Source organism: Chiloscyllium plagiosum, unplaced genomic scaffold (assembly GCF_037043375.1).
Source record: "Chiloscyllium plagiosum isolate Xiang-an unplaced genomic scaffold, Cpla_swu_hap1 HiC_scaffold_20, whole genome shotgun sequence".
Taxonomy (NCBI): domain Eukaryota; kingdom Metazoa; phylum Chordata; class Chondrichthyes; order Orectolobiformes; family Hemiscylliidae; genus Chiloscyllium; species Chiloscyllium plagiosum.
The window spans coordinates 11,618,940-11,643,401 of record NW_028270158.1 but is presented as its reverse complement, the minus strand read 5'-3'; the positions used below and the strand labels follow the sequence as shown (position 1 = coordinate 11,643,401).

General features: G+C 38.4%; 1 protein-coding gene across 2 annotated transcripts in view; it reads left to right on the top strand.

Moving 5' to 3' along the window:
* Nucleotides 1-24,462, top strand: part of clec16a (C-type lectin domain containing 16A) — a 271,578-nt gene that overhangs the window by 18,291 nt on the left and 228,825 nt on the right. For both annotated transcript variants that reach the window (XM_087997666.1, XM_087997667.1), the window contains exons 4-8: nucleotides 6,698-6,846; nucleotides 11,955-12,060; nucleotides 14,011-14,016; nucleotides 18,499-18,622; nucleotides 21,906-22,080. In XM_087997666.1, coding sequence (XP_087853792.1) covers nucleotides 6,698-6,846; nucleotides 11,955-12,060; nucleotides 14,011-14,016; nucleotides 18,499-18,622; nucleotides 21,906-22,080 — 560 coding nt within the window. The remainder of the gene's footprint in view (nucleotides 1-6,697; nucleotides 6,847-11,954; nucleotides 12,061-14,010; nucleotides 14,017-18,498; nucleotides 18,623-21,905; nucleotides 22,081-24,462) is intronic.

Here is a 24,462-nt window from a genome sequence, read left to right as displayed (position 1 = left end):
TCACTTGTGCATCCGCTGGAAATAATGAGCTGTGAGAAGGATGCTGAGTTGTTGTAGTGTGATTTGGACAGGCTGAGTAAGTGGGTAAGTGCATGGCACATGCAGTATAATGTGCATGAATATGAAGTTATCCACTTCGGTAGTGAAAATAGGAAGGCAGATTATTACCTGAATGGCTCTAAAATGGAAGAGGGGAATATTCAGTGGGACCTGTGTCCTCATGCACCAGTCGCCAAAAGTAAGCTCGTAGGTGCAGCAGGCGGTAAAGAAGACCAACTGTATGTAGGCCTTCATACTGAGGATTCAAGTAAAGGAGCAAGGATGTCTTGCTGCAATCATACACATCACTGTTGAGGCCATATCTAGAATATTGTTCAGTTTTGGTCGAATTATCCAAGGATGTGTGTTCTAACCATAATGTAGCAAAGGTTTACCAAATTGATTCCTGGGATGTCAGGAATGAGGAGGGATTGAGTCAGTTAGGATTATGTTCATAGGAGTTTAGCTAAATGAGGAGAGGTGGGGGAATCTCAGAAACCTATAAAGTTCTAACTGGAAGGAAGGATGTTCCTGATGGTGGTGGAGCCCAGAACTAGGGGGTCATAGTATAAGCATAAATGATTAACCTCTTAGGACTGAAATGAGCAGAAAGCTCTTCACTCAGAATAGTGAGCCTGTGCCTCAAGTAGTTCAGGTCAAAACTTTTTCAAGAAGGAGGCAGATTTAACTCTTGTGACTAAAGGGATCAAGAGGTATGAGGAGGTTGGGGTTAGGATATTGTACTCATTGACCTAGTCTTTTGTCCTCTGAGTGACTCAGTTGCTCCTATATCTTTTACTTCCATTACTTAGCTCATCGTTCCCACTCTCTTACCCAAAACCCCACAGTGTCAAAAAACTGAGGGCTCCTCATTCTTAAATGAGCAATTTCTTCTTCCACTCCCCCTTGTGTTTTCCATCAAATAAGTGTTTTTTTTTTTAAATGTGCCTTTCAAATCAAAAACAATCAAACTAGAACCAAGAAATAATCTGCCCTTTTGTGTGTTTTTCATGTTATCGCCTCACTTCTGTGATATAGTTTGTTTATCTTAGACATGGATTAGTACTGACCTCTCGATGATCAGAGATGAGATCGGTCTGCTTCAAAACTGAAGGTTTTTTAAAGTTTAAATAAAATTACATGAAGAAAGCATTCATTTCCTGGCTTAATAAATACAAACAGAAAGTGCTGGAAATGCATGGCAGGTCGGACTATATCTGTAGAGAAAGAGTTAATGTTAAGTATGTAATAATTTGGAAATGTCGGTGTTGGGGTGAACAAAATTAAAAATCACACAACACCAGGTTATAGTCCAATAGGAATGCTGTGGTGTGATTTTTAACTTACGTAAGTTAATGTTTCAGGTTGGCTTTTCATCATAGAGTTATAGAGATGTACAGCATGGAAACAGACCCTTCGGTCCAAACCGTCCATGCCGACCAGAAATCCCAACTCCATCTAGTCCCACCTGCCAGCAGCCAGCCCATATCCCTCCAAACCCTTCCTATTCATATACCCATCTAAGTACCTTTCTCTTTGGCTTCATCCTCGCTGTCTTTCTGATCTGTCTGTGCCTCTGCCTCAGTATCTCCCTGGCACTTTTGAACTTCTATATCTGTTAATTATAGAAAAGAATAAACTACACTGTTCAAATCTACTCCACACCACTCTATGGAAGAGTTAGTTGGAGTCTGGCAATTTTCATCAGTAGGGGAAAGTCTGGATAAAGGTTCTCTAATGTTATTCAAATGTCAACATGTATTAATGGAGAATGGAGATCCATGGTGGTAAATCGTGTATTTGGATTTTTTTAAAAAAAAGGAACATTTAGAAACAAACATTTCCCTGCAACAGTGTCTGTCCTTATCATAAAATGCTTTCTCAAAAAAAAACTGTTTCTCAAATTTAGTTTCCTTAAAAAAAAAACTGCAGTCAGATGGTGTGCTGAGTACATTGCACTCTAAGCAAGTTATGTAGTTTGACATAAGAATCTTCTGGGATGTGGCATATCAGAGCATCAATGTGTTTTCTCCTTTACATTGGTAATCTTTCAACCTTGTCCCTTTTGCTATGGTGACTCAATCACCAAATTTTTGTTTTTTTTAATGCAAAATAAACTACTTTCCAAATGTGTGGGGAGAAGCGTTAAAAGATGTTTAAGCAACCTTGTTAATTTTGAACTGGACAAAGAAAGCAACTTGTGTTAAAGTTGGACTTCTGTTTTATCAACAATGGCTTTTATTCAAAAGATTTCTGTATCTCTGCATTAGAAAAAAAACACAAGTTGTGGTGGACATATCAACTTTTAATGCAATTGCTTTCTTTAAATCTTCATGTTTCTTTCTAACCTGAGCCAAAATGCTTTGTGCTGTGCTGCCATGAGACGCATAAAAACATGTGACTAAGGGGCAAGTGTTGACCATTCGGCCCCTCATGGCTGATTTAATTGTAATAAAACCTCCCACCTACTCCTGATAATCTCTCACCCTCTTTCTTACCAAGAATCTATTCAATCTATTCATTGAGTCATAGAGATGTACAGCACGGAAACATACCTTTCGGTCCAATTCATCCATGCCAACCAGATATCCTAACCTGATCTAGTCCCATTAGCTAGCATTTGGCCCTTATCCCTGTAAACCATTCCTATTCATACACCCATCCTGATGCCTTTTAAATGTTGTAATTGTACCAGCTTCTACCACTTCCTGTGGCAGCTCATTCCATACACGCACCACCCTTTGTGAGAAAAAGCTGCTCTTTACATCCCTTTTAAATGTTTCCCCACTCATCCTAAACATGTGCCCTCTAATTCTGGGCTCCCCTACCCCAGAAAAAGACCTTGTTTATTTACCCTAACCATGCCCCTCACGATTTTATAAACCTTTATAAGGTCACTCCTCAGCCTCCAACGTTCCAGGGAAAACAGCCCCAGACTATTCAGCTTCTCCCTATAGCTGAAACCCTCCAAACCTGGCAACGTCCTTTTTAAGTCTTTTCTGAACTCTTTAAAGTTTCACAACATCTTTCTTTAAAAATGCTCAAAAGCTCTGCACCCACTGCCATTTTGAAGAAGTGAGTTCCAAAGATTCAACGATGAGAGGGAAAAGGTTTGCTTCATCTCTATCTTACACATGTGGTCCCTTTTGTTTTGAAACAGTAACCACTAATTCTAGATTGTTCCGTGAGATGAAACATGCCCTCCACTTTCCCTCTGAGACCCTTCAAGACCTTGTGTGTCTCCATCCTGACACCTCTCATAAATTCTAGCAGATACTAGCTTAGGTTTCCTCATAGGACAGCACACTTAGACAACTTTGAAACCATCTTCTGTACTGGTTCCATTGAGTTACACCCCACTTTAAAATAAGGAAACAAATACTGCACACAACTCTCCAGATGTGGTTTTTGTTGTGCCTTATATAACACAAGGCTAACTTCCCTACTTTTGTATTCCGTTCCCCACGCGGTTAAAAGGAACATCGTTAGCTTTCCTTATTACTGGATGTACACATATATTAGCCTTTTATGATTTGTGGAAAAAGTGCTTAAAAATGTGTTGCTGGAAAAGCGCAGCAGGTCAGGCAGCATCAAAGGAACAGGAGAATCGACGTTTCGGGCATAAGGCCTTCTTCAGGAATGAGGATGGTGTGCCAAACAGGCTAAGAGAAAAGGTAGGGAGGAGGGACTTGGGGGAGAGGTGTTGGCAATACCATAGGTGGAAGGAGGTTAAGGTGAGGGTGATAGGCTGGAGAGGGGGTGAGGACAGGTGCTGAGGAAGATGTGGCTGTGGTAGCGAGTCTGTTTGAGGACGTGGCTGAAGAGCTTCAGGGCAGAGGAGATGACCTGGGGGGGGGGTGCAGTGAGAGAGGGACTCACTGAGATCCTTGTAGAGGGAGGAGGAGAGCTTCTTCAAGGAAGGCATCCTTGCAAGAGGATTCGCAGTAGGTTAAAATCAACTAGGAAAAAGTGAGGACTGCAGATGCTGGAGATCAGAGCTTGTTGCTGGAAAAGCGTAGCATCAAAGGAACAGGAGAATCGATGTTTCAGGCATAAGCCCTTCTTCAGGAATGAGGAGGGTGTGCCAAGCAGGCTAAGATAAAAGGTAGGGAGGAGGGACTTGGAGGAGGGGAGTTGGGAGGGGATTTGTGCACTAGGACACCTAGATCTGTCAGCATCTCCAAGCTCTGTAAGCTCTCACCACTTGCACAATATGCCTTTCTATTCTTTCTGCCAGGATGGACACTTTCACCTGTTCACAAATGATTATACTCGATATGACAGAACTTTGTTCATTCACTTAATCTATCTATATATTTTTGTACCCTCTGAATATTCCCTTTACAAACTACTTTTCTACCTACCTTGGTACATCAGCAAATCTAACAATGATACTTTTTGGTATCTTCATTCAATATTTATGAATTATGAAAAGTTGAAGCCCCAGTATGATCCCTGTGGCACGCCAACAGTACATTTTGCAAGTCAGAAACAAACCCATTTTGCTTGATGTTTGCAGTTAACTAGGAGAAAGTGAGGACTGCAGATGCTGGAGATCAATGTAGAGGGAGGAAAATAGCTTCTTCAAGGAAGGCATCCTTGCAAGAGGATTCGCGCTTCTTCAAGGAAGGCATCCTTGCAAGAGGATTCGCAGTTCTTCAAGGAAGGCATCCTTGCAAGAGGATTCGCAGCTTCCTGAAGAAGGGCTTATGCCCAAAACGTCGATTCTCCTGTTCCTTGGATGCTGCCTGACCTGCGCTTTTCCAGCAACACATTTTCAGTTTGCAGTTAACTACCCAATCATCAATCCATGCTACTATGGTACACCCTACATGATGAGCCTTTTTTTTTTTTTTTTGCAGTAATCTTTTGATGTGGCTCATTTATCGAATGTCTTCTGGAAATCTAAGTACAGTGCATCCTCAAGTTCCCCTTTATCCATAGGATCCTAGAAAACGCTCTAATACATTTGGTTCAATGATTTCCCTTTCTCAAAACCATGTTGATCTGCCTGATACTTTGGACTTATTTAGTTATTCCAATAGTTTACCATCTCCTATAGATGATAACTGGTTTGCAGATTCCTGCTTGCTGTCTTCCTCGTTTTTCTTTTTGAATAAAGTTGTTCTGTTCACTAAGTTCCAATGTAATAGAGCCTTCCCTGAATCTGTAGAATCAGGGAAAATGAAAACCAGTGTGTTAACCTCCTTATTATGCTCTCCTTCATTGCAAGAAGATTTGACTGTCAGAGTAAGGATGTCATGCTGCAGTTATACAGGGACTTAGTGAGGCCACGCCTTGAATATTGTGTGCAGTTTTGGTCTCGTATTCTGAGGCAGGACATTCTTGCTATTGAGGGAGCCCTGAAGGTTCACCAGACTGATTCCTGGGATGGCAGGACTGACATAAGAGGAAAGACTGGATTGACTGGACTTGTATTTGCTGGAATTTAGAGGAATGAGGGGGGAAATCTCATGGAAACATATAAAATCCTGATGGGATTGGACAGGCTAGATGCAAGAAGGATGATCCAATGTTGGGTGAGTCCAGAACAAGGGGTCACTGCTTAAGAATAAAGGGTAAGCCATTCAGTACTGAGAGGAGGAAGAATTTCTTTACTGAGAGAGTTGTGAACCTGTGGAATTCTCTCCCACAGGAAGCTGTTGGGGCCAGTTCATTAGGTACATTCAAGGGGGAGCTGGATGTTGCTCTTGCAGCTAAAGGGATCAAGGGATATGCATGATCAGCCATGATGATATTGAATGGTAGTGCATGCTTGAATGGCCTACTCCTGAGCCTTTTTTAAATGCTTCCATGTTATTAGCAATTTCATTTAAAGCCCTGGGATGAAGACCAGGGTCTGGAAACTTGTTGGCCTGTAATTCCAACAATTCAAGTCGGACTAGTTTAATTGTGAAAACTGGGCAGCATGGACACGTTGGGCCAAAGGGCCTATTTCCATGCTGTAGACCTTACAATCTCTATAATTCACTCAATACCACTTCTTTGGTGATTGTAATTATTTCATGTTCTTCCCTCCTCCTTTTTCTTAATTTACAGCTATTTCTGAGGTGTTACTTGTGTCGTCTATGAAGACCGGCAAAATTCCCGATCTGCCATCTCATTACTTTCTATTATCAATTCTCCAGACTCACTTTCTATAGGACCAACTCTCCTTGTCTAAATATTTAAAGAAACTTGGCATCTGCTGATATCTTTTTGACTCGGTTAATAGTTTAGTCATTCTTTGTCCCTTATTCTCTGGCGAATCTTCTGAATTGCCACCTTTTTTAATACCCTATTCCATAATTTTGATTAATCTTTTAACTTTCTTTAAGTTAATCACAAAAGGTGGGTCCTCCTCTTGTATTTCTTCCCCTTTCATTGGAATGCATATGTTTTGCATATTCTGAAGTAGCCCCTTTAAATATCTGCCACTGCATCACAATTAATCTATGCCCTCACCTAATTTGCCAGTTCGTTCTAGCCAGCTGTGCTTTTGTGCACTTGTAGTTGCTCTTTAACCAACCATTTCCTCGTTCTCCTACTCCCAAATGGAATATAAAATTCAATCGTATTGTCATGTTTCAAGGATTTCTATTGGCTGATAAGTCTAATTTTTCAAACTTGTTACAGTGTTATCATTCTTCTTCTACAGATTATCTGTTGTCTAATAACCATGTAAACTCTATCATCGTGCACAAGTTTGACTTCTCTGATGAAGAAATTATGGCTTATTACATATCCTTCCTGAAGACACTTTCCCTTAAACTTAACAATCAGACGGTGCATTTTTTCTACAATGAGGTGAGAGCCAACATGGAATTTTTATTTAAAAACTGGTTTCAGCCTTAAGTGCGAATGAAAACTTGTTTTCAAGGTGACTTTACTGTTTTGGTTTATGATGTATGTAATACATGCTGCAAGTGTTGTATATTTCCTAGGGTTGTCCTTATTTAGCTTCTGGCCCCTTTCATCAGTGAAAGAGTAAAGTTTAATTATGTTGTTTTCCAAACCTTCCTGATAACTAAAATGGTAATAAGGTTTTCTGATACACAGGACTAATATTTAAACTTTTGATCAGTTATAGAACTGAAATGTGGGTACGTTCCTTGTATAGCTCAACTCGATAAGGATAGTGTCCTGTTTTGAAGTGTGACGATAACTGTCAGTGAAAAACTTTATAAATGTTATCGTTAATTTTCATGGAACTCAGAAATAAGATTCCAGCTATTTTTGTTAGCATTAGAAAGGTAATTCTGATTTAAGATAAACATGCTTTGCTATCTTTCATACAAATTTCCCTTTCTAGATGCATAATTTGTTCTGAGGAGTCTGACATTACTTCTTTTTATCTATTCAGGAAGGCTGTGTTTTGAGGTGACCCATGTCCATAATTCGAAGTGTTTTCCCTCTTTCCCTACTTGCGTTGAAGTGACCTGCTTGGTTACTCTCTCTAATGTATGGCGAGAATTAGGAAATCCTACAGTAGGCCTGTGAGCAAAAAAGTGATTTTAATGTGTTGCCTGGTGTGGCACTGCTCGTTGAGAGTGTGTTGCTGGAAAAGCACAGCATGCTGTGGTTCTGTTCGCCGAGCTGGAAGTTTTTGTTGCAAACGTTTCGTCCCCTGTCTAGCTCCTAGTGGCATTGAGATGTCTACTCAACATCCCAAACTCAGTTGCTGTTACCTTTTGATTCAAGTAACCATTTTTTTTTTAAAAAAAGATTCAAGTCGATTTTCAGGAATGAAAATAGAAATATAAATCAGTCATTATTTAATTTTTTGAAAAGTCTTGCTATTCCTAGTGCAGGGAATGGTTAAATGATGGTCTAACTAAATAATATAAAAGGTTGATTTATTTTCAACATAGAATCCCTGCAGTGTGGATGCAGGCCATTTGGCGTATGAAGTGTGAAGTAAATTGTCCTGTCAAGCAGAAATCACCTGAAATTGTTAAAAGAAAAATGCATCATCAATTTCACATGTGGCACTAGCATTGCTGTTAGTCTCCAAATATGTACTTTGCTAATCAGACGATAATGATTGATATTAGGTTTTTGTTGTAAGATGAATTTAATCTTTGTGTACAACATACTGGTAGTTCTCTATCCTTAGCTCCTTTCAATACCCACACATCCAATCACCTTCTCAAATGTCAAGTGCTATTTTATTACTGCAGAAAATTGACCGTTGGGATGAATTTTTGAAATGTTGTTCTATTCCTCTTTGACCCCTTCCTTTTGGAAAATATTTAATTTTTTGTTTGGTACCCATTTTTCTTCTGCTTTCCCCTTCCTTGATGAATCATCTAGTAGTCATAGCACCATACAGCACCGAAACAGACCCTTCGGTCCAATGAGTCCATGCTGAACATAATCCCAAACTAAACTAGTCCCACCTGCCTGCTCCTGATCCATATCCAAATGTCTTTTAAACCTTATAATTGTGCCCATATTCACCACTTCCTGAGGATATTTATTCCACAGCAAACCACACTCTATGTAAAAAAAAATTTGCCGTCATGTCTTTTTAAAATTTCTTTCCTCTCACCTGAAAAATCTGCCCCTTAGTCTTAAAATCCTCCATGCTAGGCAAAAGACACCTACCATTAACCCCATCTATACTCTTCATTATTTTTTAAACTTTTTTATAAGGCCACCTGTCAACCTCCTTTGCTCCAGTGAAAAGCCCCACCCTATCCAGCCTGTCTTTATAACTCAAACATAGCATACCAGGCAACATCCTGGTAAATCTCTTCTGAACCCTTTCCAGCTTAATAATATCCTTCCTATAACCGGGCGACCAGAACTGGACACCGTATTCTAGAAGAGGCCTCACCAATGTCCTGTACAACCTCAACATGACTACCCAACTGCTGTCTTGAGAGAGATTTAAAATTGCTTTCCGTGTATTTCCTGGCATGGCAATTGATACACCAGTGTGCTGCCCTGTTTCACTTATATTCACGTGTAAGGTGTGTGCTGTTTCCTGATTCATACATAAAATTTTCAAAAGCCAGAAGATTGAGTTTAATCCCATTATAACTGAGAGGTATCAAGATTAAATGTGCTCAGACCGGCATGCAGTGTATTGATTCATTCATCTATGAGATGTGATGTGTTTTTTTTTTAAATCACACACTTTCATTCCAACAATTATTTGTTTTCCCTTTGCTCCCCTCCTTTTGAGGAAAGTAGTAGTTCACCCTCAATTATGGTCTACAATATCTTCAGCTTTCCTGGTACTTCACCCAAACACGTGTTTAATAGGGTCATAGAGATGTACAGCATGGAAACAGACCCTTCGGTCCAACCCGTCCATGCCGACCAGATATCCCAACCCAATCTAGTCCCACGTGCCAGCACCCAGCCCATATCCCTCCAAATCCTTCCTATTTCTATACCCATCCAAATGCCTTTTAAATGTTGCAATATTAATTTGTTATATTTAAGTTGAAGCAAACTCTTGTACAGCACTCATACACATTTCTCCACCAGAGGTCAGTAGTTACCAATCAGACTTGAACTGTAACTTTTTTTTTAGTCTATTGAACCAATAAAATGGTGATTGCCAAATAGACCTCACCCAGGGTAAAGGTACATTATTCTAGTATAGACCCAGGACAGGACCTGGTATTTTAATCTCTGTTGCTCTGAACCACAAAAATGGCATATATACCCACAAAACTAAAGCAAACCTTTGTGTTTTAAAATTTTATTAGTGCTTTGTAAAATTTCTTAGCTTTCTTTCTCCCTGCACCATGCTGTGTTTATGATAGAGGATAGGTGATATTTTGCTTAAAATCCAAAATGATTACAAATACTTCGCAGACATTCCAGAGACATTCCAGAAACATTTCAGCCCATTTCTCAACTTGTGAAGATAACTAGAGATGAACCTCCTTGTTCAAACAAAGAACAGAATAAGAGAAATTATAAAATCGGGAGGGGTATAGATAAAGTGACTAGCAAAGGTATTTTCTGTAGGGTAGGGGAGTTTGAAGCTAGAGGTAATAGGTTCAAGGTGAGAAGAAAAGATTTAAAAGGGACCTAAGGGGCAGTTTTTTTCAGAAGGTCATTCACAAATGGAATGAACAGCCAAAGGAAATATCGAGACAGGTACAGTTACAATAATTAAGATATTTAGACAGATACATGAATAGGAAAGGTTTACAGAGGTATGGGCCAAATGCAGTTAAGTGGGACTAGTTTGGTTAGGGAAACCTGGTCAGCATGGATGCGTTTGTTTCCATGCTGTATGATTCTACGACAAGAAGTGGAATAGTTTTGATAATGACCAGGTGGTGCTTAAGTGCAGAAGTGATGTTAACAGGAGACACAGGTGGATAGTGAAACAAATAAAGATGCTTGAAATGTAAAGGAAGAAAGCACAAGTCCTGAGGATGGACCTTGGACCTGAAATATTTATTTGTTTTCCCACAGTTGCTACTTGATATTCTGAGGATTATTTCCGAGCTTTGTCTCTCTTTTTTTCAGTGTAGTGATGGGAAGAACAAAGACTGTGCCATTGGTTGGCTTATCCATTGGTTTTGTGATTCCGTCAAATCACTTTGTCTGACTTAGCAGCTCTCCACGGTGTTGCTAACTTTGGAACATCGACATTGTAAAGGCTGCATGTGCAAATTTTTATTATGTCAGTGTATCTTGTTGGCAGTAAGCTTTTTGTTTTTTTTAAAAGTGCTATGCATTTCTATTATTACAATACTTTTGAAGTCAGTTATCATAATTCAATTGCCCGTGAATGGTGTAAGATTTTACTACTCTGATCATCACCTCACCTATCTCTCTGTTAGATTCTTTTCATCTCAACTTTGAATTCTCATTGGATCTTTTTTTACAATTTAGCACTGATGGCCCATCCATCACAATCTTTGCATTTTAAGGTGTTGTCTTGCCTGTGATAATTATTTCTTTGTTATTTAGGTTTGGTCACTAAGTCTATCAAGTTAATTCCTAACATCTCCATTTACATACCACTTTCTTTAGGCACCTGTAATGTAAAATATAAAATGAACATAATTATTTGTCAAAAATTACTTTGGAGCTTCCTCCAAGAAGTATGGCACATACTAACAATTCATCTTGAGGTTTTAAAAATCATCTTGCATATGAATTCAATCAGAGAATCGAGGGTTATAGGGTAAAGGAAGGAGAATAGATTGGACCATTCATCAGATCAGTCAAGATCTCATTGGTGCAAGAGACTTGATCAGCTGAATGGCCTACTTTCCTAAGACTTGTGGCCTTACAATTGAAAGGATTTTTAAAATTTAAAAAGTGAATCACCAAAGCCATTAGAACATGTACCTAATTATTTTTAAACATTTGAAAATTTCTATCATTTGAGTTATTTCTAATGTCAATCTGTATACTATTAAACTGTAAAACATATCAGTGATAACTTCTTGGAAACATGTCTTTGGAAATTACACTTAATCGGTATTCAGAACATGTTTCCTAAATTGCTTATTTTAGTTACGGTAACTGTCTCAAAATTTGTCCTTGCAGATTTGAGGTTGAAAACTTATTTTCTTGCAGAACAGTATGTTCAAGGACCTAGTTCCAGATCTCTGGTAATGTTGCACTGTAACCTAATATTAGGATGTATTAGGGTTTGGATTTTGTTGTTTGGTTCTGCTACTTTATCTTCATACCTTGGGAGTAATGCGTGATCTATAATTAATAGGATAGTTCAGGTGAAATTGGGAACAAATTTATCTGCTGCAAGTGGACAGTGTGTTAGAGCCCAATCTGTGGCATGCCTAACATTCCCAGCAGTGTTGCACAGGGTATTACAAAACTTGAAAAATAGGATTACACTTTAGAATTGTTTTATCTAACAATTAATTCCTAGTTCTCTTACAAGCTAATTTTTATGCTTCCTATATTTCCAGCACACTAATGATTTTGCCCTGTACACTGAGGCCATTAAGTTTTTCAACCACCCAGAGAGCATGGTCAGAATTGCTGTCAGGACAATCACCCTTAATGTGTATAAAGGTGAGTACAGAATGTGTCATTATACATATTAATGTCATTAGTGTGTGCTTGTAAAGTGCTGACAGCCTAACAAAACAAGCAAGCATGTGATGTTATAAATGTTTTAGCAAATTTATTTGGCACTAAGCAAGATGTTTACTTTAAACATCCATCCTATCCCAAAATGTTTAACATAATGGCCTGCGAGTAGTCTGAATGATTTTATCCTTGCGAATGAAACTTTTATCCTATGTTTTTTCCCTGGTAACTAAAGTTAAAAATGATTTCTAAAGAGACTTGCCAAAAATTGCTTCGATCTCTTCCTTTCTTTGTACCCCTTTTCTCCACAACTGAGCCAAAATCTAACCCTCTGAAGTCTTGCATGTGCATTTCAAGATGGTAGGTGGTTGTGTGTTTAATTTTCCACCCAAGTTAAATTAGATGTTAAGCATTAAGCTGGGAGGTAAATATACCTTGAATTGTTTTAATAAATGTAGTGCACGCATGGATGCAATCTGGGAAGAGCCCCATATAAATGAGTTTCTTTTAATCAATATTAAATTTAAAAATTGCTCCTAAAGTTCGATTGATCACTTTTAAGTCAATATCACTTTTTATTGATCTCTGTTTTTGTTTACTTTTTAATCTTCATGTTATTGACCGAAGTTGAATTTTATTTTTCCATACTCCTGTATAAGCCTGCAGCATTGGTTGCAATTCAGAATTATTTGCAGTCTCATTAGAACAAATTTATTTGTGAACATGCTTTAAATGCATCTCCAATCTTGTAGCAGAATGACACAAAACTGAATCAGTTAACCCTAAATCGTGAATGAAGTTTAACAAGTATGCCACATGTTACGGTATATGTTGTTTTCAGTGATTATCTTCCTGTGAGTGGATAATTTCTTTGCTCACTGTTAAACAGTTTTTCTTTACTTGCTGTTGATCTGGAATTTCTGAAGTAGGAGAATGTGCATGCAAGATACCTCTGGTTAAGCATGTTCAGTTACAAATCTACTAACTACGAGGTCTTAATTTGTTAAAATATAGAAATAAATTCTTCATAATATTATTTAATACTATTTAAAATGTCTGCACATTCTTCAATTTGATTTATTATTGAAAGAAACCAGAAAAGTTGTAGTTTAAAAGTTTGTAATAGAATTGTTCAAGACAAGTTTTTAATTGCTGAGTTCTTTACCTACAAAACATAATTTACCACACTTAATGGTGCAAACCATTACCAAACTTTGATCATTTTGAAGTAAATTTTGAATAACATGATTGTTGTAAAACAAATAAACAAAAGTATATGTCCTAATGTTTGAATTTGTCTGAGATGAGATACCATTTAGTTTTTTTTCATGTATGATGCTGTCAGTCTTAATACTTCCACTTCAGAATCTGAGTGGCACATACAAATTACGACTCCGGTTCGAACTCTGTCCAGGCTGATATAATTTTTAACGCTGATCAAGCGAATCTAATTTGTGAATGAAAAGCAGGTCATTCAGAGAAGCCAGTGTGATGGGAGTAAACTGCCTTTTGGTGAAATTTGGTGATGAGCAAGAAATCTTGAGGGAGTTGTAAATTCCTATTAAATTGGAAATTATTGACACTAGATATTGTTCTACTTTGCAGCATTAATGCTGCTTTAAGCCCAGCACCCCAGATTTTTTTTTTCTTTCCTATCATAATAATTGTGTAAAGTTTTGTGCATTGGAATATTTTCACATACTGATTTGGATGAGGTTCTCTTGCACATGACAGCTTTTCCTGTATATGTTTTGCTGATCTCCCATAGTATCATTATTAATAGTCTGTTGTGTCTCCTAATTCTGTGTGCTTCCTATTTAAACAGTCCATTGGTATTCTGGGCAATGCCATGCTATCTATGTACTTACTAACTAACTTTTTTTTTTGTTTTTATCCTTTCTTCAATGATGATTCCAATGTGCCATATTCCAGTGTCATGTAAGTTGGTTAACTTTATAATCTTTTGCTGTTTTATGGTTCATTATCAATGCTTCCTGGTATGTACTTTGGAATTAAGTATAGCTTATTAAAATCATCAGACATATCCTTCAACTTTATGTTCTGAAGATTACAAGGTAATTAAAGGCAGGATGGTTTGAATTATGGTAATGCATATTCCTTTGAAGCTGAAGTAACCTTGAATAGCTTTTTGCAGAAACAAGGTCACTTTTATTTCGAAACAAACAGTTCTAAAACTCAATATCCTATAATTGAAGCACCATGTGCACATCTTATTTTTGGTCGGAAGGGAGAAAATATTTTATGCTTCCAAAATAGTTTCTAAAGTTTCCACAAGTAGTGGGTGGTAAGATGGCTGCCTTTTCTTCCAGGTAAGTAAAATGGATGTTATGGCAGCAAACAAGTCTCTAGATAATTCTCCCATCATTGAATGCATCTTTAAATCTTGCTGGTAATAGACCATAGAATGTTACAATGCAGAACAGGCCCTTTGACCCTCGATGTTGTGCTGACCTGTGGAACTAACCTGAAGCCTATCTATCCTACACTATTCCATTTTCATCCGTATGCTTATTCAATGCCCATTTAAATGCCCTTAAAGTTGGCGAGTCTACTACTTTTGCAGGCAGGGCATTCCATGCCCTTACCACTGAGTAAAGAAGCTACATCTGTCCTCTATCTAGCACCTCTCCGTTTAAAGCTATGACCCCTTATGCTCGCCATCACCATCTGAGGAAAAAGGCTCTCACTGTTCACCCTATCTAACCCTCTGATTATCTTGCATGTTTCAATTAAGGCACCTCTCAACCACCTTCTCTCTAATAAAAATAACTTCAAGTCCCTCAGCCTTTCCTTTTAAATCAGGCAACATCCTAGTAAATATCTTCCACATCCTTCCTATAACGTGGTGACCAGAACTGTATGCAATATTCCAAGTGCAGCCACACCAGAGTTTTGTACAGCTGCAGCATGATCTCATGGCTCAAAATCTCAATCCGTCTACCAATAAATGCTAACCTTTTCCGACCTTTGTCATTAGTGCCTATGTGGATCATGACTTGGGGCTGCTCACCCTCCCTCTCAAGGATCCTGAAAACATGATCTGAGATACCACTAACCCTGCCACTTGGGAGGCAACACACCAACCGCAAGTCTCTCTCATTCCCACAAAACCTGCTATTGGACCCCCTAACTTTGAAGTCCCCAACAATTAATGCTCTGTTCATCTCTCCTCTTCACTTCTCAGCAAGATGGTCAGGCTCTGTGCCAGAGACCTGTACCCCATGGCTTACCCCTGCTAAGTTTCCACCCCCAACCCAACCAGTATCCAAAACTGTATACTTGTTATTGAGGGGAACAGCCACAGGGGTTCCCTGCACTTCCAGCTGGTTCCCTTTCGGTCCCCTGACTGTAACCCATTTACCTTTTTCTTGCACCTGAGGTGTGACTACCTCCTTTGTAACTCCTCTCAATCACCCCCTCTGCCTCCCAAATGATCCGAAGTTCATCCAGGTCCAGCTCCAGTTCCCTAACGCGGTTTTGGAGGAGCTGGAGTTGGGTACATTTCCCACACAGGAAGTCAGCAGGGACACTTATGGTGACCTTTAGCTCCCACATTCTGCAGAAGGAACATTCAACTGCCTGAATCGCCATTCCCACTATTCTAAATTCCCAAAGAGACTGCAGCAAAATAAAGAATAAAAGAAAACTGGTTACCTTACCAATTCGGCGCACAGAACTTTTTTTTTGGTTGGAGGAGGATGGGGAGGGAGACACTACCTGAGTAGTGTTTCAGGTAATGCAACCACCCAAATATATTACTTCACTTATTCAGCAGTCCCGTGTCTGCTCCTGCTCAGCGTGCGCTCCGCCTATTCACGAGGTAAGTTTTTAAAATCAGTGACTCACCTTCCCAGGCAGCCCCCTGGTCGATGCTCCTGCTCTTCCTGCTGCTGAAACAAAGATGGAGGGCCCCGACGCTCAAGGTAAAGTTTTTAAATCATTGACTCACCTTCCCGGCAGCCCCCGGTCAACTCTCCTGCACTTCCTACTGCTGAAACAAAAAAAAGTCAAATGAAATGGATGAATACAAGAATCCGGTCACTAGAAACAATTTTGAGCTTTTTAATTTGGGAGTACGCTTGATTTTCCAATATTTTTTGAGAATATTTTTCTTGAACTTAAGAGGGCGCTATATTACCTAATAAAAATGAGCCTTTAGCCTAACATGCAAGCAAACAGCTTTTCAGACAAAATACTTATGTTCATATCATAACTGATAAAACGGCAGAGACTATAAGCATTGATTATAGTAGAAAGACTTTTAAAATTATTTTTTGTTTTGGTGGGATTCCCTTTCACCAAATGTAGGGGCAACTCTTACTATACACACATTCTGCTTTACATTTTAAGATTAGTAGTTGTATTTAGAACATAGAACAATACAGCACAGAACAGGCCCTTCAGCCCACGATGTTGTGCCGAACATTTGTCCTAGCTTAAGCACCCATCCATGTACCTATCCAATTGCCGCTTAAAGGTCACCAAAGATTCTGACTGTACCACTCCCACAGGCAGCGCATTCCATGCCCTCACCACTCTCTGGGTAAAGAACCCACCCCTGACATCTCCCCTATACCTTCCACCCTTCACCTTAAATTTATGTCCCCTTGTAACACACTGTTGTACCCGGGGAAAAAGTTTCTGACTGTCTACTCTATCTATTCCTCTGATCATCTTATAAAGTTTGTATTTGTCAGGTAAAATTATTCAAATAATTTGTGTTATTTATGGGAAGTTTGGAGAATAGTAGCTAGTATCAACTACCCAACACTAAAGGAATCACATCGCTGACGATTGAAATTTAAATGATGGTAAAATCTTGGAGGGCTTTATGCAGTAGACCATATGAAGCTGCCACATTTTCAAGATTATAGCTTGGGAAAAGTTCATACACCTAAGGTGTGTGTGAAGGCTGCATGGTTTGTTTTAACGTTAACCATTTCATTCAAAATTCTGAAATATGTTAAAATCTAATTTTGACTGATGGAAGCAAATAATAATTTTAAATTATTTGCAATTGTGTAACCAATTCCCATCAGTCTACTGTGGAGGAATGATAACTCCAAGATATCTATGTGCCTAATAATTCAACATGTTACCATCTGATCAATCAACAAAAATATATTGGGTGGTAATGTACTGCCAATAGCAACAGTTTGTATTTATGTATCACCTTTAATGTAATAAATTCCAAGCTTCACAAACCAAAATTTGAGCTACACAAGATACAGGGAGAAAGTGAGGACTGCAGATACTGGAGATCAGAGTCAGAGTGTTGTGTTGGAAAAGCCTAGCCGGTCAGGCAGTATCTGAGGCGCAGGAGAATCAACATTTTGGGTATAAGTTCTTCATCAGGAATTATAGACAAATGGCCAAAAGCTTGGTCAAAGAGGCAGGCTTTAAGGAGCACCTTAAAAAGGTGAAAGAGGTTGATTGGTTAAGTGGGGGAATTCCATAGTTTTAGGCACAAGGCAACTAAAGGTATAATTGCCAAGGATGGAGCAAATAAAATTAAGGATGCTAGAGGAGGTTGTGGAGATAGGTAAGGACAAGGCCATGAGGAGATTTAAAACTAAAGGTGGGAGTTTTAACATTTAATGTAATGCTTGATTAGGAGCTAATTTGGATCAAAAAGCATAAAGATAATAGCTTAATAGGACTCTGCATAAGTAAGGCCATGGACAGCAGAGATTTAGATGGCCTTCATTGGGTAAAATATGGAAAACTGGACAGAATTGTTTTTGAATAGTCAAGTACGGAGATAACAAAATTACAATGAAGGCTTCAGCATTAGATGAGGTGGATTGGACTTGGATGGTGTTACGGAGATGAAAGTAGTAGTCTTAATTGATGGTGCAAAAAATGTTTAGAAGCTGACATCAGGGTTAACTATCACACTAAGATTATGAAGTGTTTGGTTCGGCCTCTGACCACACTTGTGGAGGGGGAGTCACTAGCTTAGGAATGGAGATTTTTGTGGAGACTGCAGACAATGTTTAGTTGAGAATTCCTGTACACTAGTACTAGATGAACTAGCTTAAACAAGCTATCTGATAATTGAACAAGCATGGATTCATTAACGAACTGTTATGTGGTCAAATAAACTCTATAGATAATCAAAGAATTTTAAAAGGTCCATTTTGGGGGAATTAAAAAGTGTCCTTTTTTTTAAAAAGAGTGCCCTGTGAACTAGGCCAAGCAGATTGGGAGGGAGCAGATTGGACTCATAACATAAAGCATGATGTAGTAAAATGATGCCTTCATGATTAAATAATTATTATTGCTATATTAGAGATAATATTGTAGTTTTCTCGATGTGTTGGAGACTGTAGTATTGAGATTTAGTTTCAGTTTTGCTTTCTGTAACCAGAAGCTGTATTTTGCTTTTCATGTGGACAGTGGATAACCAGCTTATGTTGCACTACATCAGAGACAAAACAGCAGTTCCCTATTTCTCTAATTTGGTTTGGTTCATTGGAAGTCATGTGATTGAGTTGGACAACTGTTTGCAAAGTGACGAAGAGTAAGTTTCAAAATGTGTTTTGATACTTGGCAGCGGTTCTTGTGTGTTTTGACATCTGCATGTTCAAGGATCGGTGAATCAACACTTGCATGTGTACCACAATGTTTTATAAGGATTGAAACTTTGGCAAATGTGTAAGTCCTAGAGTCATGTACGGCACTGAAACAGAACCTTCGGTCCAACTCCTCCAAGCCGACCAGATATCCTAATCTAGTCTGATTTGCCAACACTTGGCTCATATCTTTCGAAATCCTTCCTATTCATATACCCGTGTACCATCCTCCACCATCTCCTCTGGCAGCTCATTCCATACACTCACCACCCTCTGTGTTCCCTTTTATATCTTTTCCCCCCTCGCCCTAAATCTATGCCGTCTAGTTCTGGACTCTCCCCACCCCAGGGGAAAAAAAAACCTTGTCTATTTATCCTATCCATGCCCCTCATTATTTTATAAACCTCTATAAGGTCATCCCTCCACTTCTGACGCTCCAGAGAAAACAACCCCAGCCTATTCAACCTCTCCCTGTAACTCAAATCCTCCAACCCTGGCAACATCCTTGTAAATCTTTTTGAACCCATTTTGGTTTTAGTTTGATATCAGCATTTTTATTAATTTTGTTTAAACTAATGCAAGGTCCAACCTGATGAGGTGATGACCCAGTGGCAATATCGCTGGATTTTTAATCTAGAGACTGAGCTAATGTTCTGGGGACTTGAGGTCAAATCCCACCACAGCAGATGGTGGAATTTGAATTCACTGAAACTCTGGAATTAAGAGTTTAATGTTGGATTGTTGAAAAAAACCATTCTGGTTCACTAATGTCCCTTGGGGAAGGAAACTGCTATCCGTATCTGGTGTGGCCTACATGTGATGTCAGACCTACAGCAATGTGGTTGACTCTTAACTGCCCTCTGGGCAATTAGGGATTGGCAGTAAATGCTGGCCTAGCCAGTGATGCCCACATCCCTGTGAATGAATGAAAAAAGAGCTTGAAACTCATCTATGAAAGAAATTGACAATAAATAGGAGTTGGATGAGTTTTAGTCTTTTATTCTTTTAATTTGAGAAATTTGAGCATTATATCAACATCAAAACTTTGGTATGGTATAAATTGCACAATTTTAATTTTAACACTTAATGTTAAAATAAAACAAAAAGAGTGACGTTTTGCAATGATGCAAAATTGCAATCAGCATTTGTTGTCATTACTCCTCTGAAATTAACTGCAATTTCTGGAGGCTACCTGTACTGTTAAATGCAGAAAGAAGTCCAGACATTGCTGTCAGTGATTCTGCATGTCTATTAGACGAATCCTCAACTTACAATTAATTATAAATCACTGACCTGATTTTTAAAAAATGCTCCTTTTACATGACCAGACTTATCGCTAAAATCCTTGGAAAGAGTTGCATCTTGCTGGATGACTTGTAATTGGTTAATTAAGAGGTAATTACGTTGATTATTGCTGCAAAACCTTTTTGGTTCTGAAAACTAATTTTTGTAATTGAGGAATGTCAAGTTTTCCATTATGATTGGAAATTGTTCATGTGTTTTACATTTTTAATAGTTAATTGGTTGAGGAAGAGCCTAAAGTTCAATGTGTAAGAGCCAATCGTTTTTTAAATTACATTTTAGTGAATAACATGTAGGATAATCAATGCACATTTCACATCTTGGACTTTCTGTCAGTATGAATGCTTTAAGGTGATTGGCTGCTTATTTATGTTATGGATGCCTGGAGGTCACTTTGATGTAGCACCAAATTGAAATTAATATTAGGAAAGTTGGAATCCATACCTCTGAGATTGCCTAGATATTTGTGCGCAGCTTTCAAAGCTAAGAGCCCCATTTGAAAGTGGGGCCAAAGTTGAATATCATTAATGTTTTAAATCCATCTCCTAGGAGAGGTGATGACCTAGCGGTAGTATCACTCGACTATTAATCCAGAAACTTGGCTAATGTTCTGGGGACTTGGGTTCAAATCCCACCACCAATGGTGGATTTTGAATTCAAGTTTTTTTTTAATCTAGAGTTAATCTACTGATGACCATGTAGCCATTGCCAATTGTTGGAAACCCAATGGGTTCACTAATATCCTTTTATAGAAGGAAATCTGCCATCCTTCCTTGGTCTGGGAGACATGTGACTCCAGATCTACCACAATGTTGTTGACTCTCAACTGCCCTCTGAAATGGTATAGCAAGTCACTTAGTTTAAAAGCAACAAGGGACGGGTGGTAAATGCTGACCAGACAACAATGCCCTTATCCCATGAGTGAATTAAAAAAAAACTCCACTGCAAAAGAATCTGCTCACTTCAGGTGACATTTTGCAGACTCGATCATTTCTCAGGGATCGGTACTAACCGGCGCAGCTTGCATCAGTTAAATCAATGATGTTTACAGTGCACAACATACAGGTTGCTACCACCTCTGCTACTACTTCCCAGTGAAGAATTTCTCCCTCCCCCCCCCCCCCCCCCCCCCATACTTTTCACTTGTAAAAAGACCTCCCTTTGTATATTGAAATATTAAGAAACTGAAAGTATTTACTCACTGTAGGCTTGCACCACTCTGAGCATACCATATTTGAATTGTTTGTGCGAAAAAGACATGAACAGATAATCAATGATGTAGCAATCCTTTTTGTCCATGATTACTTTTAAGGGATTAAATCACGTTGCCAGGGTTGGAGGATTTGAGCTGTAGAGAGAGGTTGAATAGGCTAGGGCTGTTTTCCCTCGAGTGTCGGAGGCTGAGGGGTGACCTTATAGAGTTTTAAAAAATCATGAGGGGACATAGACAGGATAAATAGACAGTCTTTTCACTGGGGTGCGGAAGTCCAGGATTAAAGGGCATAGGTTTAGGGTGTGAGGAGAAAGATATATAAAAGGGCCCTAAGGGGCAACTTTTCCACACACAGGGTGGTACGTGTATGGAATGAGCTGCTAGAGGAAGTGGTGAAGGCTGGTATAATTGTAATATTTAAAAAACATCTGGATGGGTATATGAGCAGGAAGGGTTTGGAGGGATATGGGCCAGGCACTGGCAGGTGGGACTAGATTGGGTTGGAATATCTGGTTGGCATGGAGGGTCTGTTTCTGTGCTGTACATCTTGATAGCTCTATGACTTCTACATAGAGATTAAATTTTCCCCATTTATTCAGCCAAGGAGAATTTATTGCTTTAAAATTTCAGTATGCTGATGCTGGATGTTGTAATATATTGAAATTTCAGTTTGCAAAATTTGTTGTTTTGGTAATGTTTAACTCTTGTAATGGCAGGCATAGAAATAGAGCCAGATTGAGTGACCTGGTAGCTGAACATCTGGATCACCTGCATTATCTGAATGATATCCTGACCATTAACTGTGAATTCCTGAATGATGTACTGACAGATCATCTATTAAACAGACTTTTTCTGCCATTATATGTGTATTCATTGGTGTCTCAAGAACAGGTAAAGTGTCTTTATACATAATACTGTATAACTTTTATGAAAATACTGGGTTATTGTAAAACCTCTGGATATCATTTTGCTTATTTTTGGTGTGATGGTGAAACTATATACTAAAAAATACACCTGGCGAGAAACATTTTAGTGCCTTTTCAAAATAGCTGCCTTAGCCAAATTTGCCATAATAGCAACAATTGTATAAACTCATGTTAAGTTGTTGTGAAGTATTTCTGTTTTTTTGGAGACTAACTACATTCTTTTAATGGGTAGACATCTTGCAGTCAAGACAATACTGTTGCAGATGTGTGTATTTTACTGCATGTATTGAAAAGGAATATGTTATATATAATCTAAATATATTAGCAGGTTGTCTTATTTGTGCTGTTTCATAAGGAAAAGACCATATAATGCACAATATACTCTGCTGCTAAAGTGCTGTAGTGAGTACATGCACAGTGCTAAAGTGTAACCTTTTTAGATCTAGTTACAATCCTTTAGCAGTTTTGATCATCTGTTTAATCAGATATCTGAATGGCTTGCTATTTTTAAAGTCTAATTCTTGAGGTCAGTTCGAGGTGTGAGACTCTTGGGTTGGGTGACATTTTCTGTTATTGACAGAAGTTTCTATTTTTGGTGTTACTATTTTCTCAGTGCACAATTGAATTTGTGTCTCTAAATAAGAGTGGTGCCTAAATGTAAGCTTGTACAGAGTGTATGCGTAGATGAGGGACAAACTGAAATTACTTTGCAGTTTTATACTGCATACTCAGTGATGATGCATCTAGAGTGACTGCGCATGCAGCATACGTCAATAACATGAGCATTTCTGTATTGCCTTTAAGTTGATAAAACATCCAAAAACACTTCGTAAATTTAATGTAAAGAATAGATTGGCAAAAATGCTTGGCATGGGAATTTGGGAGCAAATGATTTAAGGAGCTGGAAGCATGGCCATTAAGAATAAAACCTGATGTGTTCTAAATCAGAAGTGGAGACCTCATTTCTTGTAGGTTTGTGTAGCTGGTGCAGACATGAGAAGGTGGTGAGGTTAGCTTATGGTAGTGAACTGCAATTTTATTGTACAATCAAAGAAAAGGCATTTGAGTAAAGCTTTGAATTTCTGTATTTCCAGAATTTTTTGCAAGAATCGATGAATGGAAAAATAAATGGACCAGTTTTATGTTTAAGCATTCTTCAGACGAATGTTTTTCCAGGAGGTTTAGCAATTACAAAGAAGGAAAAAAATTAAGAAGCAAAATTTCTGTGCATTTAAATTTTGGTTCTACTGTCATTGAAAGTGAATGTAGTCATTATCATGGTGTATGCACTGTTGAAATTTTAAACAATTTGCTACAAGACAGCTTGGTTATCTATTTTTAAAATGTGCTTAAAAGGGAATTCTTGGGTCAAAGAGAAAGTCATCGTTTTCTACTCACCACCCACAACCACCCTTTTTTTCACCAGATGGTAATTAGTCTGCTAACTTGTCATTTTTAATTACATCTCTAAGTTTATGTACAGGTCTTAAAACGTCTGGGCGAAAGTGAGGACTGCAGATGCTGGAGATTAGAGTCGAGATTAGAGTGGTGCTGGAAAAGCACAGCAGGTCAGGCAGCATCAGAGGAGCAGGAAAATCGAGGTTTCAGGCAGGAGCCCTTCATCAGGAAGGGCTTCTGCCCGAAACATCTGTCCCACAACTCTACTGCTACTACCCAGCAGCAGAATTGTAAAGAAGTGACACAGATTTGAAGCTGAACTCATTTTTTTAAAAACAAACATATAATTTTAGAACAGTTGCTATCCAAAATTAAGACATGAATTTTACCAATCATGTGCAAGTGCTGGGATATTTTAAATGAAATGCCTATGGGTATGGCTGTATTTATGAAACATTTTCTAATAGATCGATGCATTGGATTCTAGTTGTGCTTTAATGTTCCACACTGCCAATTTAAAGAAAAAGACCTTGAAAGTGCGAATGTAAAAATTGGTGAAAATGAAAGTGAAACTTAGTTAATGAGCAGAAGTGGGAGATTACTCACATAGCAGAAAGAGAATAGAGACTGAACAAAGGACAGCACAAGGATGTAGAGGAAAACTGGAAAGCGAATGAACTGAAATGGAAAATGACAGCAATACTAACTGAGAGAACATAAAATTTTTTTAAAAACCAAATACAAAGCAGCATGTTTAATAACTTTTTTCACCTAGAAAGGGTACAGTGTGTCAATTATAGTATGGCTAATATCTATATTGTTCACTTTAAACCAGACTAGTAATTTGTCATGTTTGTCAGTTTCTTGCTGTAAGTAATGTAAAGGGTTGAAATGAAGTACAATGATTTGGCTCAAATTTTTCATCCCATGTTCCTGTACCTGCCAAACA